The sequence below is a fragment of the Myotis lucifugus genome, unplaced genomic scaffold (genome assembly GCF_000147115.1).
Source record: "Myotis lucifugus unplaced genomic scaffold, Myoluc2.0 scaffold_131, whole genome shotgun sequence".
Classification (NCBI taxonomy): Eukaryota; Metazoa; Chordata; class Mammalia; order Chiroptera; family Vespertilionidae; genus Myotis; species Myotis lucifugus.
The window spans coordinates 2,481,234-2,496,246 of record NW_005871179.1 but is presented as its reverse complement, the minus strand read 5'-3'; the positions used below and the strand labels follow the sequence as shown (position 1 = coordinate 2,496,246).

Genomic DNA, 15,013 nt, shown 5'->3' with positions numbered 1-15,013 from the left:
TTTGGAATCCAGTTAAGGGATTCTGCGTGCGCCCTCTTTCACCCCTTGTCTTTTCTCTACCAATGACTCCGAAAACCGAGTCTAGCCCAGCTCTCACTGAGCACTGGACTCAGGCACCGTGTGTCTCCTGGACTGCGGTGTCTCCCTGGGTGTCCCACAGACACCTCCAACTCGGCTTCCCAAGCTGCATTTGCATTTCCCTGATCTCTTCTTCCTTCTGCGTTCTCCGTGACTGGTCCCCGTTACCCAGTGGACCCTTCCCGCCACCCCTCCCCTCACAGCCATTCAGTCACCAAGTTCCACTGCATTTGCCTCCCTCGTAGAGCTCTAAGCTCCCTCTTCTCCACCCCACTGAATTCTTCCCCCTCATTGTTTCTCATCAGATAGATTCCTGCAACTCCCCTCACCTGCCTCCCAGTCTCCATCCTGTGATTCCTAGACTTGCTTTGACTCTGGGTCCTCCCACCTCTGTATCTTCACCCAGATCGCTCTTTCCCCATCAACCACCACCAAGCTCCCAATCATCCCTCAATACCCAGCTTCCTCCTGGGGACGCCTTCCTTGACCTTCCCCTCAACACCCGCCCTCCCAAGAGCTCCTCCTGTGCACACCTCTACTCTAGCACCTGCCGAACTAGACTGACTGCCCCACCAGGCCACGAGTTTCCTGTTTTATTCGACTTTGGATCTGAGAGCCTGCCTCAGAGTTGGCGGTATTAATAGTTATTTGTTCAGTAAATGAATGAGGTAATCAGTGGGTTCCTGGTCTTCATTCTCTTTCCTAAACTGATGGTTTCTCCTTTGCTCAAAACACCATTTTCTTTAGGGTCAGCTCTGCACTCTCTGAATGATCCCAGACGCTTACTGAGGCAGATGCTGTGCTGACAGTTCTATGTCCCTCTCTCACGGAAGTCTGACCACGATCGCTTGAGGAAGATACAGTGATTACCTCCACCTTGTAAACAAGGGGACTGTGGCTCCGAAAGGTGAAATCACTCGCTCAGGCTCACACAGCTAGGAGTGCTGGAGCTGAGGTTCGAACGTAGGTCTGTCTGACTCCCAAGCCGGAGCCTGGCGTTTGGGGCTTTTTATGGCCTGGCCCCAGCCCAACCCGGACGCTCGTCTTCCAAACGTCCCTGCTACCGTTTCCCATAGGCCTGGCTCCTCCCAAGGCTCCTCACGGTCCCAAGTCAGTGTCTCTCCTACAAAAAGCCTTTCTCCCTCCTCACTCTCCAGCTCCACGCTGAGCTCCTGGAGGGCTGGCTGCACCAGGGCCTTTCCGGCTCCCAAGAAGCAGGGCTGCCAGGTACGCGACAGGAGGTACCCTCTGTGGTGCCGGGCAGGAAGAGGCTGGCTGGGACCTTTGCTCTCACTGCTGTCCCGATGCTTATCTGGGGCACTGGGCCTCCACCAGGCAGCCAGGCAGAGCTGCCCCAGGTGGGCGCAAACCGTCAGGCCTGGGAGGGTGCTGAGACCCAGGCCTGCGGCAGGCTCCCGCCAGTTCCTGCCGCCTTGCCGTGCCCCAGCCTGGGAGCCCTGAGTCCATCTGGCCGCTGCCTGGCCTATTCCTCCACATTCCCTTCTCAGATATTTCCAAAAGGACCCCTTTCACCCCTCTTCTATCTGCAGAAGGTGGTCCCTCAAGCCCACCCCATGTCCTGTTCCCTGTACCTTCCCTGTAGGGGTTAAAGATCAGTCATTACTTCTTAAGCAGGTAGAAGCTTCCAATCCTGGACAGTCACTGCCGTGGGAACGTGGAGGCCTCTGTTACAGTGGGGGTGCAGCCCCCGGGCCTGCCTTCTCTGGCTCACCAAGGGGCTCAGAGTTAGGGAAGCAAGAGGACTTACCCAGCTCCTCACAGGCTACGAGATCTCCCGGATCGTCCCCTGCCGTCTCTATCTACCCCGTGGGCCGTGTTCCCTCTGAGAGTCACCTTCTCCCAGGACTGTCTTGGTGCCTCCTTGGCTGTTCTAGACTCCTCTCAGGTCAGCTGTCCCACGCTGGGGGTGTCCCCACTCACCTGAGTCCCTCTTTGAGAGCCATGTTGAGAAGCTGGTGGGGCAGCCTTCCAAGAACTCTCTCAGCTCAGCTGGGAAGCAAATGACCCTGTGCCTGGGACAAAGCAGTTACAGGCCATCTGGAACCACACCCACAGGAGCAGGCAGGAATGAACGCCCGGCCTGGTGTGGGACTTAGGAGTGGCACCTGCTGCAGGAGGCTGGCCCCAGGCTGGGGTGGGGGCTGGGAACCCCCTTGGGGCCAATCACCTGGAAAAGAGTGGACCTGAAGAAGGCCAGCTCTGATTGGCCAGAGGCTCTGCACTACTTTGTACTGACTCCCTTTTCCTCTCTACGCTCCTAGTGCCCTTTCCAGTGTCTTCTGGTCTCATCGAGAAAGGCTTCAGCCAGAGCCTCAGGGCACTTGCCTCCCGATTGCGGATTGCGATCCTGGACCGGTTACCCAGGAGTTCTTCACCTCCTCAGTCAAATGGGTAAGTCACCAGGACAGTGGAAGAGCCACTCGAGAGAGCGGATACGGGATTTCTGGAGAGTTTGCACTGGGCAGCGTTTTTTGAGATGCAGGTTGTGATCCATCCGAGAGCCATGAAATCGATTTCATGGATCGTGACCAAGACTTAAAAAGTGTGACCAGGAAGAGAATGGAAAAGAAAACACCAGAATGCATGGTACATAAAGGTAGGTGTTGTTTTGTGAAAGTTTTGTTTCCATTATATACATTTAAGTATGTACATGAATGTTGGAAACACTTTTTAAACTCTGGACTGTAATCAAAGGTTGGAGAAATTTTGTGTAAAGTGTAAACAGGAACAAAAATATAGTGAAGGCTGCACCCTTCAAACGGCGATGGGGTGGGGCCTTCCACCCAAAGCAAAGCAGCAGTGCCCAGGCCGCTCCTGGTGCTGCTCGCGTGCTCCTTCCGGGCGGGCCTGGTTCCTCTTGTGAAGCGGCAGCTGGAGACTCCGGCGCTCGCCATGGTCGACACAAAGCCCAAGGAAGGAGTCAAGACTGAGAACACGATCATACGAATTTGAAGGTGGCGGGGCAGGGTGGTTCTGGGGTGCAGTTTAAGATTAAGAGGCACACACCGCTTAGTAAACTAAGGAAAGCCTATTGTGAATGACAGGGTTTGTCAATGAGGCAGATCAGATTCCAATTTGACGGACAGCCAGCCAATCAATGAAACAGACACACCTGCACAGTTGGAAATGGAGGAGGAAGACAGTCGATGTGTTCCAGCAGCAGACAGGTGTCTGCTAAAAAGGGAACCTGCTATTTACTCCAGAACTCTTCCTCCAGACCAAGAAGACATTCTCAATTAGAAAACTGCAATTTGGTTTCAACACATCTGACTGCCACAGGATAGTTTTCTCTATTCTTTCATTTCCCCCTTCCCCATTCCTTTATTGCACATAAAGTAACTGATGTATGTGCACCAGCATTTGCATTTTTTTAAACTAAATGGCCAATGGTTATGTTTTGATCTACATCACACGGAGATGGGATGGGGAAAATACTGGATCTGTGAAAACACCCCCTTTCTCCATTAGTGGCATGCTCATCCAGCTCTTATCTTTATATTCCGGTAAGTTATTTTACTCGCACTGTTTAACAAAAAAGAACAACATACAAATTCGTGCCTACCTTGTTGGATTGAAGAATTTTAATGTTTTTCATTTATCATTGTAAAACCAAGGACAATTTTATAACTGCTTTGTACATAGCTGTTACACGTAGGGCAATCTGTTTTTAAGGAGGGATAAATTACTCTAAAAAAATGAATCCTAGTTTTCCCTTCAAGTGTCTTGTTTAAATAAACTTGTTTAAAAAGAAAACACACAAAAAACAAAAAAACAGGAAACAGTGCCCATATTTACCTAAGTCAGCTCCCTCAAATTCACCATGCCCTCTTGGGAATTTAGGTTTCCTTCTCCACCATGCACACCAAAACAAACTCAGGTGTGGCCTGGCTTTCACTGTCTGCCAGGAGGGGAATGTCGAGGTCCAGAGTGCAGACTTGCCCAGAGCCACCCAGGCCACAGCGTACCTGCCCACTTCCTGCAGCGGGAGGGGCAGGGCAGTGGGCGACCCGGGTGCCCTCTCCACTAGGTGCCCTCCCCAAGGTCCTTTATGCCCCCCCTCTTCCCCCTCAGCTCAGGGGCTATGCTGGCCCCTGGTCCTGCGAGCCATTCCCTATCTCCTGGAACAACCAGACTTTCCAGTCCTGGCTCCACCCTCTGGGCTATCAACTGTCGATTCGGTGCCAGACCACCACAATAAAGCGAATGTTGAAATAAAGTGAGCCATGGGAAGTTTTTGGTTTCCTAGTACATAGAAAAGCCATGTTTACACTATACTGTAGCCTTTTATTATTTTTAAAATATATTCTTTATTGATTTCAGAGAGAAAGGGAGAGGGAAAGATAGAAACATCAGTGATGAGAGGGAATCATTGATTGGCTGACTCCTGCACGCCCCCTACTGGGGATGGAGCCTGAAACCCCAGCATGTGTTCTGACCAGGAATCAATCCATGTCCTTCTGCTTCATGAGTCGAAGCTCACCCACTGAGCCACACCAGCCAGGCTACGGTAGCCTTTTAAGTAATAATAGCATTATGTCTAAAATAATGCACATAACTTAGTTTACAAAGACTTTATTGCTAAAAATGCTAGCCATCATCTGAGCCTTCAGCAAGCTGTAATCTTGTTGCTAGTGGAGGGTCTTGCCTCGATGTTGATGGTTGCTGACTGATCGGGGTGGTGGTTGCTGAAGGTTGGGGCGACTGGGGAATTTCTTAAAATAAGACAATGAAGTTTGCCCTAGTTGACTCTTCCCTTCACAAACAATTTCTCTGTAGCATGTGATGCTGTTGGTAGCATTTTACCACAGAACTTAAAACTGGAAATCTCAGATCCTCTCAACCCCTGCTGCTGCTGTCAATCAGTTCATGTGCTAATCTCATTCCAACAGTCTTCCCAGCATCTTCCCAGCAGCAGACACAGAGACTCAGAGACCAGATGCTGTTGGAAAGTGCTTGCTCGAGGCAAGGTTGCCAGAATCCTTTAATTTGTTGGGGGGAAAAATGCAGTATTTGTGAACTGCAATAAAGCGCAAAAATTCAAGGTAAGCCTGTAATCTGTTTTTCCTCCTCTTCCGGGTAGTACATTTATTTTATTTTATTATTTTTTTAAAATATATTTTTATAGATTTCAGAGAGGAAGGGAGAGGGAGAGAGAGAAACATCACTGATGAGAGAGAATCATGGATCGGCTGCCTCCTGCACGCCCCCTACTGGGGATCGAGCCCGCAACCCAGGATTGTGCCCTTGACTGGAATGGAACCTGGGACTCTTCAGTCCACAGGCCAGCACTCTATCCACTGAGCCAAACCGGCTAGGACAGTACATATATTTTAAAAATTGGTTTTAGAGAGCGAGAGAAACATCGATTTGTTGTCCCATTTATTTTTGCATTCATTGGTTGCTGCTTGTAGGTGCCCTGACTGGGGATGGAACCCATTAGAGCAGTGGTTCTCAACCTTCTGGCCCTTTAAATACAGTTCCTCATGTTGTGACCCAACCATAAAATTATTTTCGTTGCTACTTCATAACTGTAATGTTGCTGTTATGAATCGTAATGTAAATATCTGATATGCAGAATGGTCTTAGGCGACTCCTGTGAAAGGGTCGTTTGACCGCCAAAGGGGTCGCGACCCACAGGTTGAGAACCACTGCATTAGTGTATCAGTATCAGGACTATGCTCTAACCAACTGAGCTATCAGCCAGGGCAGGAGTAGCTACATTTTAACAGGCTTTCCAGAAAGGTGCTATCAAGATGAGGGTATTGGCTCTGTGGGCTTGATCTTCCAGGGCCCCACCCTTAGATTCTCTGATTCAGTAGGTTGGCCCTCGGCCTAAATCCTATGTTTTAAACAAGTGGAAACACTGAAGGAAAAACCTAGAGAAGGTCAGGAGCAGGCCAGGTGCCCTCCTCCCTTCCTGAGATAGGTGCAGCGAGATGTAAGCTCCGTGCCAGCAGGCACAGCAGTGTCCTGCTCCCCACCAAGGCCTCGTTGCCAGCACAAAGCCTGGCTCACAGAGGCACAGGTCAACATAGCCCATCCCACCACCCCCTCACATCCTGCTGGTCTGCACTCCCACCTTCATGCTCCTGCCTTCGGGTGAGCTGCCTGGGCCTGAAATGAGCTTTCTCTTTCATTCGAGGCTTAGGTGTTACTTCCTGGGGGACGATGGCTTTCTAATAATTTGCTATTCCAGCATCCAAACAATGCTCAGAACACGCTGAGTGAACCAGAGCCATCCCAAGGCTCTCTGGACACTGAGCAGCGACCACTAAAGGTGTCTGCTAGAGGATGGGAGTCAGGGTTCTGCCTCAGGTGTCCCAGATACCCCCAATGGGGACTTGTCTCCCCAATGGGAATGGTGGGGACGGGGCTCAGAGCTGAAGGGGCTCTGGACCCTCCACTTCAAGGGACACCATGTGAGGAGACGGGGAATCTGCCACCCCTGTGAGGACTGGGGCTGAGGGTGCCCTCAGTGGCCCAGCCCAGCGAAGTGCGGAGGAGATGCTATCCCAACCAGGGACCCACCCCGCTCCTAGGGGTGAACTGGCACCACTCAAGACCTATACCTGTAGGGACAGGCATCCCCAGGAAAGAAAGGCATAGAAACAGATTTTACAGATTTATTTTTAAAAAACAAAAACAAATGGTTAAAAAAGTCCTTCATTTCCAACCCTGCCAGGGGTGTGAGTGGGGAACAGAACAAGCTGAGGAAGGCAGCCACCTCTTCCGGGGAGAGGCCCCCTGCCCCCGGGGAGCTGCCGAGGACAGGGCACGGGGGAGGCAGACCTCGCCCCTCCTGCCCTGCCTCCTCCGCAGGCAGCTGATTGCTGCGAGCAGGTTCGCAAGGCCAAGTGTGGGAGCGGGAGGCCAGAGGCTGCCTTCTCTACATCAGTGGTCACTCCAGCTCTTCTCTCCCTCAGAGGTGGTCTGGGCCTCACCACTGGGATCCCCGGGCAGCGGGCAGGAGGCTCAGCCTGGCCCAGCCCGCCCACCAGCACTGTGGCCGGCAGCTTCTTGAATGTTTGTGACAGCAGGGCAGTCGGGGGGACTTCACAGTGTGGGGAAGGGACTTTAGAGGCTTCGTGGCCAGTCTGGAGAGGAGCATCTAACTCGCGTTCTGATCTTGCCTCTCTGCACTGGGGCCGCCCTTCGTTTCTATTCCCCATCCTGAGGCCGAGTGGAGTCCAGGACAAAGCACTAAGTGGCTGGTTGCTACAAAACACCTGGAGATGCCAGAGGGTGGCTCTTGGCCTATCTGTCAGTCCAGGCTCCCACACAGTCATACAGTCACACACACAGCGTTTAAGGCGTCTGTGCCAGCAGGCATGGCAAACTGGGCCCAGCTTCTCTCTCTCCACCTGCAGAGGGTGAAGGGGGGAACACCTGGCTGCTTCAGAAACAAGCTGAAGGGGGAGAAGCTGGCGGCGGGAGCGTTAGCCAGGCCTGGAGAAGGAAGTGGGAGGAAGGCAGGAAGGGCTTTCAAGGCCTCTATCCAGGCCTGACGGCTGCCCTTGGAAGTAACCCAACTCAGGTTGGGAGCCCTGACCATATACCCCCTGGAAAATGGGGGACAAAGAGGGGAAGAGAGCGGGGCTAGAGTGTTGGGACTTTGGAGGAAGCCAGTGCTATCAGTATTTACAAGCATAAAGCCCCATCTTCTGCGCCACCTACCTCTCAGCCCCTCCCACAGAAAGAAAGGCCCCTGAGAGCCACTGGGAGGTGCCAACACCTCCCCACCAGCCATGCCCCACAGGGAGAGCCCCTGCCCTCTGACTGGCCCCATGTCTGGGCCCCTCAGGAATGTCTGTCTGGCTCTGCTCAGCTGGGTGGAGGCGTCCTGGGCCAGAACCGTGGCTGCCCGGCCAGCCCTACGAGTCCTTGAGCATGTTGATGCGAGCGTAGATCTTCAGGGCGGGCCCCAGTTTGATGTTCATAGCACTCATCAGATGGTCCTCCTTGAGCAGCAGCAGGGCCTGCCCGTCGATTTCTTGGGCACGGAATTCCTCTGCTATCTCCTGGCAGCCTGGCAGGGACACCACCAAAGACTGTCAATCAGAGCCCCCAAAATTCACTCTGGCAGTCCCTGCACTGCACACATTTCAATTAGTCCTCACAATCACGTCCTTATTTTATAGCTTGGAAGGCTAAGTGACTTGCCTAAGGCAGCCGGATTCCAGGGTGGCCCCAGGAATCACCTCCTTAGTCTCCATGGAGTTGTTCAGAGCCCTCCCGCAGTGAACTGGCTGGCCTGGGAGACCAATGAGGTGTTGCAGGAGTGATGGCATGTGATTTCTGAGGCTAGATCACAAGGGCACAGTGGAATCCACCTTGCTCTTTTGGATAATTTAGAGCAAGCTAGCTACCATGTTGTGAGGACACTCAAGCAGTCCTCTGGAGGCCACATGGAGAGGAACTGAGCCTCCTGCCCATAGCCAGCCCTCCATGCCATGTGAAGGAGGCACCGGGACGTGAATCCTCCGGCCCCAAACCTGACACCTGCAGCTCTGGCTGACGTCTTCACCGAGACCTCGTAAGAGACCCCGTCCAGAACTGCCAGCTAAGCCACTCCATGTTCCTGACCCACAGAAACCTTCCGATAATTACTCTTTTAAGCCACCAAGTTTTGGGGTAACCTGTTTCACAATAAAAATAATGCAGATTTTGGTACTTAGCAGAGGGCTGCTGCCATAACAAACCCCTAGAAATGTGGTGTGATCTTGGGAGCGCCAGTGGGTGGGAGCTGGGAGGACTGAGAGGAGTGTTAGTGAATGGCTAAGGTGCTTTCCCAAGACTGACCGTCTGATGGCCTTTGAGAAACTCCTTGGGAGGCTTAAAGGAAAGTGAGCAAACTTACTGGAAACTGGAAGAAACGGATCCTTGCTATGAATTAGAAAGTGCAGCCACAGGTAAGTTTAATGTGCCCAATGAACTGAGCAGGTCAGCTAACATTTTTAGAAAGAATTTTGAAGGTGTTGCCTGGCTTCTTTTTTTTAAATGTATATATTTTTATTGATATCGTTGATTGGTTGCCTCCTGCATGCCCCACACTGGGGATCAATCCTGCAACCCGGGCATGTGCCCTGACCAGGAATTGAATTGTTACTCCAATTGGTTGGCACTAAACCACTGAGCCACACCAGCCAGGCTGCCTGGCTTATTGCTGCTTAAAACAAAGGGAGAGGAGAGAGATAAGGTAAAGGAAAACTGTTAAAACATAAAGAAGCCAGGACTTGCTGGTTTTGAAAATCTCTAGCCTCTCTATATGGCAAACGATGCTAAAATTAAGAAATGGTTTCTAGGCAAAGATCAAATACTAGGCACGGTGGTCAAGAAAAGATGGTCTACAGATGAAACTGAGGCTGTGACTTAAATCTTTTAAGACCTCAGAAAGATCTAAGATGCTGCCTCGAGCACAATTCAATAAAAAAACTCTTGAAGGATGTTATGGGAGTGCCTCACAGATCCTCTCCAGCCAACAGCAGGGCTTCTATGACCATTCACTGTCCCTCAGCTTCAGAAGAAGCCCAGTGTAGAGAGAGTTCATCTTGAAGACTTGCGTGAGTATGGTTTTTGTCTTATGAAGTGAGCCCCCAACAAGATACATGAGGGGCCAACAAATATTTTAAGAGAATCATATTGGCAGAGTGCTGCTCACTTAAACTGAAAGGGTCAGAGGTAATACAACCTGAAAAGCAGCAGGAAACAGGCTAAGAAAACTAAGGCTAGCCTTCATAGGAGAGGAAGAATGACTCAGAGAGTGGAACCAAGAGTTAAAGAGAATCACTCCCAGGCTGTGAGTCCTAGTGAAGGAAATGCCAACATGTGCCCCGCTAGGTTTAGGAACTGCTGCGGCTCCGTTTCCCCCCTTTTGAACGACATGTCTACAGTAGTTATCCTATCCCTATCCCACCCACATTTGGAATTTGTGAAGGAAAACGGGTAACCTGTCTCTAGTTCTCACGTCTTAAAGTTGAGAGGAATTATTTATTTGAAGAGCAGGCTCATTCGTGCCTGGTCCTGAGTTAGATGACGAGATCCTCGGTTTCAAACTGCTGCTGCAATGGAATGAGCCTCAAGAGAACCCAGTAGGGGCTGAGTGTTTCTACATGAGGGGCTATGAGTCCCTGGGGAGCTATGTAAGCAGCCTCCAAAGAGCTCCCAACAATCCTTGCTTCCCTTTCATGTCCTCCTGAGCCTCTCACAAAACGAACAGGGTTTACCTGGGAGCCCAGGAAGATGCTGTGAGACTGACAGCACTGTGTGTGGTGCCCAAGCCCAGATCGTAAAGGGCACAGTGGCTTCCACCTTGCTCTCCTGGAACAATGCCGGTGGCAAATACTGGCTGTATGTCAAGAAAAGACTCAAGCGTGAGTGCTCTGAAGACGCCCATGTGGAGAAACGGCCTCTTGCCAACAGCCATACCCAAGTTGAGAATCATGTGAGTGAGGCCCCAATCAAGCCTTCAGAGAACCTTAGCCTTGACCTGTCGACATCTTAATCAAAATCTCAAAAGGGACCCTGCGGCAGAACTGCCCACAGTAACTGTGTGATAACTAACACACTGGGTTAACTGGCAGAGCCGGGGTCTGTCTGACTCAGAAGTCTGTGCTCTTGACAACTACCCCCACGCCAGGCCCCGAGTGTCAGGCCTGTGGTTGCCGTCCGTGCCTGACCTGGTCACTGGCTGGGTGCAACTGGCAGGAAGACAGAAGAGCGTTGGTATCCCAGAAGGTGTGAGGTTTGCCTTTCAGGGCTCATCTCTGGATGCCAGCCCTCAGAACCACTTGCGCTGCACCACACAGGCTTCTGTGGAGTTCCCAGCTGCATCCTGCACTTTCCCGTCTTCATGCCTCACGCTGCTGCCTCATGCATCACTTCACCTGGCAAGGGCCTACCTGTCCACTGTCATTCAGTTTAAATTTTTTGAACGGCATGTCTACAGCAGTTATCCTATACCTGTTCCTGATGTTCCTGACAGATTTCCTACACTCCCACCTGTCACTCCTCCCAACCTGCACAGGACACAGGGTTCATTACATTATCACCTCTGTGTTTCACACACACAAATATATTCACACACGTAAATATATCCATTAACTATATCCAATTATAGCTTTAAAATGTTAGTTTGTGTTCTGTGCTAGAATGGAAGCTCTAGCTATGAAACCTCATCACCATCATCTTTGTACCCAGTTCATGAACCTGAGTCATTAACTGAGCTGCCTAATCTTTGCTGGTGGCGGAGATGAGGTCTCTCACTCCCACTCATCTCTCGCCTTCCATGCAGGTGTGGAACCTCCAAGGGCCTCACCTGGCAGAGAGCGGATGAACTCGTAGACATCTTCTACATTCCATTTGGTGGGCTCACTTGGCAGGAAGTGGTGTCCCATGCCCACCAGGTCCCGCATGTGCATGTCAGGGAGCTCCAGGTCGCGTTGGCCTTGTCGCCGGCGGGAGGTGGATGAGCTGGCTGAGATGGGTGACAGGGGTTCCTCGTAGCTTGAGTTATCTGAGCAACGGCTGGAGTCTTCCTGGCTATGTGTTAGCTGCAATGCAGCAGTAACCGAAAGGGGTACAGAGCCTGTTGGCTGGGAGAGAGAAAGTTTCTTCAGAATGGGGACTAAACCATCTCTAGTACAGTGATGGGCAAAGGCAGGTGCATTTCCCTTCTCTACTTGGTCTACTACCACCTATCTCTGAGTTCCAAAAAGTACCTTCTGTGCTGTCCCTCTCTGGCCCTATGGAGTCAGTACTGGAGTATGTGCCACACTTGAGGCCATGGATGAAGGCAAACCGGGAGGGATGATGTTGGGGCAAGGTCACTGAAAACGGAGTCACCTCATAGGCACCCATGGATCTACATCAAGCATGTTAAACTCGAGGCCCACGGACTGCATGCAGCCCACAACGAGTATTTTTGTAGCCCAGCCAATATAACGGTATGTAAGAAACATTTTAATAAAAATTTCGTAACTTAATTTTTACAGTATCCTGTTATACATAATTAGTACTAACAAACTACAACATTCGCCAATGACTGATTACTATAATCGTGTTCATTCATTTCCCTTATGCGCCTTACGCACAGGCACACCATTTCTCTCCACTAATACTAGCAGCGAATATTTTAGCAGCTGACTGCCATGTCATTAGTCTTGTACTGACTTGTTTGGTGTGTGCAACAGGAAATATTTCGCTTTCAGAGAACAAGAAAATAGGTTTATTTGCGTTATGCTTATCGATTTGTGCAGTTACTCAGTATCTGGTAAGTTAATGTCCAAGAAAAAATATAAATTTTTATTAAAATGTTCTATTATTTTATGTTAACGATTACTCATTTATTTCAGCCCTTTGTATTCAGCATATCTTTAATCAAAATAAACCTACGTTTCTATGAAAATTGAACCTTTTGTTTTTTTTGCGGCCCACATAAACTTACACCTTGTTTATTTGGCCTGTGTTAGCCTGTGAGTTTGACATGCTTGAACTACATGAAGGGACACGGGGAAGGCTTGATCTGACAGAGCCTGCTGATGTGGGCAGAAAAGGCATGGGGACAGTGAGGATGGAGCTTCAGGCTCGGCCAGCCCTCTCACCTGCTTCTTGGTATCCTTGGTAAGAGTTGGCAGACTGGCTTTGCTGGCCCGACGGCGGTTGTGGGTCGTGGCTCCTGCCTTCTGCAACTTGCTCCGGTCTGAGTGGAAAAGCCCCACTCGTTTGGTGCATCCCACATTGTACCTGCCAGAGTCAGGGGAACACAGGAAGTCAGCAGTCAATAGGGTGCACAGGCCTCTGGCAGAAGAAGAGCAGCCAAGCTATGTGGCAAACCCGTGTCCGTCTATTCATTCATTCTAATCCTAAATCTGTCACTTGACATAAATTGGATCCTGGTGATAACTCATTGCAGACACACTCTGCTGCAAATACTACCTGTGCTAAGAAACTCCCATGGTCCTGCTGGAGAGCAACTTGGTGAGGCTTCACTTAAGTGCCCTGATCCCCTCCAGCACAGCCTGAGGGGATGAGGGCTGAGGAAGCCTTACTCTAGTTGGCCTGCAGAACATGGGTGCCTGGGGCCTCGAGTTCTTCTCTTTGGGGGGCTCAGGGCTTCTAGGACAGCCGCCTTGTCCACCTTGGTACAAAGACCACAGAAGGTTGTAGAGTCAGACGATCTAAACCCCCCAGCTCTGTGACTTCAGGCACAATTATTTATCATTCATGCCTCAGTTCCCAAACTGTGTGTAAAGAAGACAATAGCAACACCTGCCTCCGAGTTGTCTTGAAGGTTAGATGACACAATGAATACCCACTGACCTGCACACACAGGCTCTCATCCAATACGGCTGGTTTTTACTAGGATCATTAGTTTCCTAAGCTGGTGGAAGCTCATGAGGAACTGTCACTAGTGCAGTGCTCGGGGCAAAGCTCCCAGGGGAGGGCTTGCCATAAGGGGATGGGCAGGAAAAGAGGCTAGGCCAAGGGGACCCAGGAGGCAGCCACACTGAAGCCCTGCTTCCTTCTGTGCCTCCTCCCTCCATTCTGGGCTGCTCTCTCTCATCTGCTGGTGGGGGTTCTGGGGGAATTAGTGACGCGGTGCTGCTTCCAGGCAGGCACAGGAAATGGGGAGCTGGTAAGCCACCCCCCGAGCCTCTTGGGATGGACTATTACTGAAGGGAGGTGGGACACAGGAGCAGGATCAAAGGCGCAATCCTGGGGGAGGGCAGGGGCTGGGCACAGCACAGGGGATGGGGGGCCGAGCCACTCACCTTTTTGCACAGGCCATGGAACAGAAGCGCTTGGAACGCTTGAACTTGTAGGCAAAGTCCACCCGGCCACAGAGCTCACACTTGAGTTTGAGGGGAGTACCCTCCTCTTTGGATTCTGAAATGTATGAAAATTGGTAAGTTTGGAGAACGAGCAATTGTCATCAGCCCCATCACAGGGCCTCCCTACTCTGCCTGCCTGCTCATGTTCTCACAGCTGTGACACACACAGCTGCCTAGCTTGGGAAATGCTGAGCCTTCTCTGTCACTGTTTTTGGAAGAGCTGTTTCCCTCCCTGGAAAGTACTCAAAGGGATCTGAGAATGCCCCTGTGACACTGACCATTCTCTTGTCTAAGTGCTATGAGCCTGAGGCGCCCACAGGTGAAGATGTAGCAGCACCCCTCCTGATCCTGGGAGAGAGGAGCTCAAAGGGAGCACACTGGATGCTGCCACAACTGATCTGAGCTGGGTGGGAGCTCATGAAGGAACAACTGTCCTTCCCCACCCACCTCAATCTGTCTATTGGCTGCTAACCTGGGTAACAGAATCCAGTTCTGTAACCTACACAGGCTCCTCCTTCCATTTATTAGTGGCTCAAGTGACCAGGGCAGTCCCTGTCTGGCAGCACTGAGCCTCAGAGCTGGGCCGTGCTGAGTGCAGGCTCCCGAGGCGGTGGAGGAAGGGCATGGGTGGCCCGGCCGCTCCTCAAGCCCTACCACTCTCCAGTGACTCACACGGGAGAAGAGCCTTAGAGTCCTGTGGTTGGCTGGAGGGCAGGCAGGGCAGAAACAGTTCCCCGAGGGCAGGGACTTCTGTCCCTGCTTCTTAGGAGCTGGGAAGGCACTGGAGGAAATGATCAGTAAGCCGACATGTTCAGACACGCCCTGGCTCCGAGTTCCTCCATGGATACCAAGAAAGGAAGTGGGGAAGGCCTGCTTTTCCAGACTTGCCTACGTCCTATGTGGCTACACACACCCTCAGCGTTCCGGGTCTGAGATGCTTACCTTGCAGATAGGGCTCCTCCATCTCGGAGTCAGTGGTGGTGGTATGGTCCTGCTGTGGAAGTTTCTCAGGCAAAAACCCCTGTGCATACTTCTTTTTGAGATTCCCCACCAGCAGGGACGAGCGTCCCACCTAGAGGACATGG

General features: G+C 51.3%; 2 protein-coding genes and 1 pseudogene across 2 annotated transcripts in view; 1 reads left to right on the top strand and 2 right to left on the bottom strand.

Annotated features, from left to right (window-relative positions):
• Positions 1-2,087, bottom strand: part of A3GALT2 (alpha 1,3-galactosyltransferase 2) — a 9,261-nt gene extending 7,174 nt beyond the window's left edge. Inside the window, 1 exon segment of the mRNA XM_006094203.3 lies at positions 2,020-2,087. Coding sequence (XP_006094265.3) covers positions 2,020-2,042 — 23 coding nt within the window. The 5' untranslated portion in view covers positions 2,043-2,087.
• A 501-nt stretch (positions 2,088-2,588) lies between these two features.
• LOC106698052 lies at positions 2,589-3,601 on the top strand (annotated as a pseudogene).
• A 3,107-nt stretch (positions 3,602-6,708) lies between these two features.
• Positions 6,709-15,013, bottom strand: part of PHC2 (polyhomeotic homolog 2) — a 49,043-nt gene continuing 40,738 nt past the window's right edge. Inside the window, 5 exon segments of the mRNA XM_023758549.1 lie at positions 6,709-8,125; positions 11,414-11,690; positions 12,699-12,840; positions 13,869-13,983; positions 14,871-15,000. Coding sequence (XP_023614317.1) covers positions 7,971-8,125; positions 11,414-11,690; positions 12,699-12,840; positions 13,869-13,983; positions 14,871-15,000 — 819 coding nt within the window. The 3' untranslated portion in view covers positions 6,709-7,970.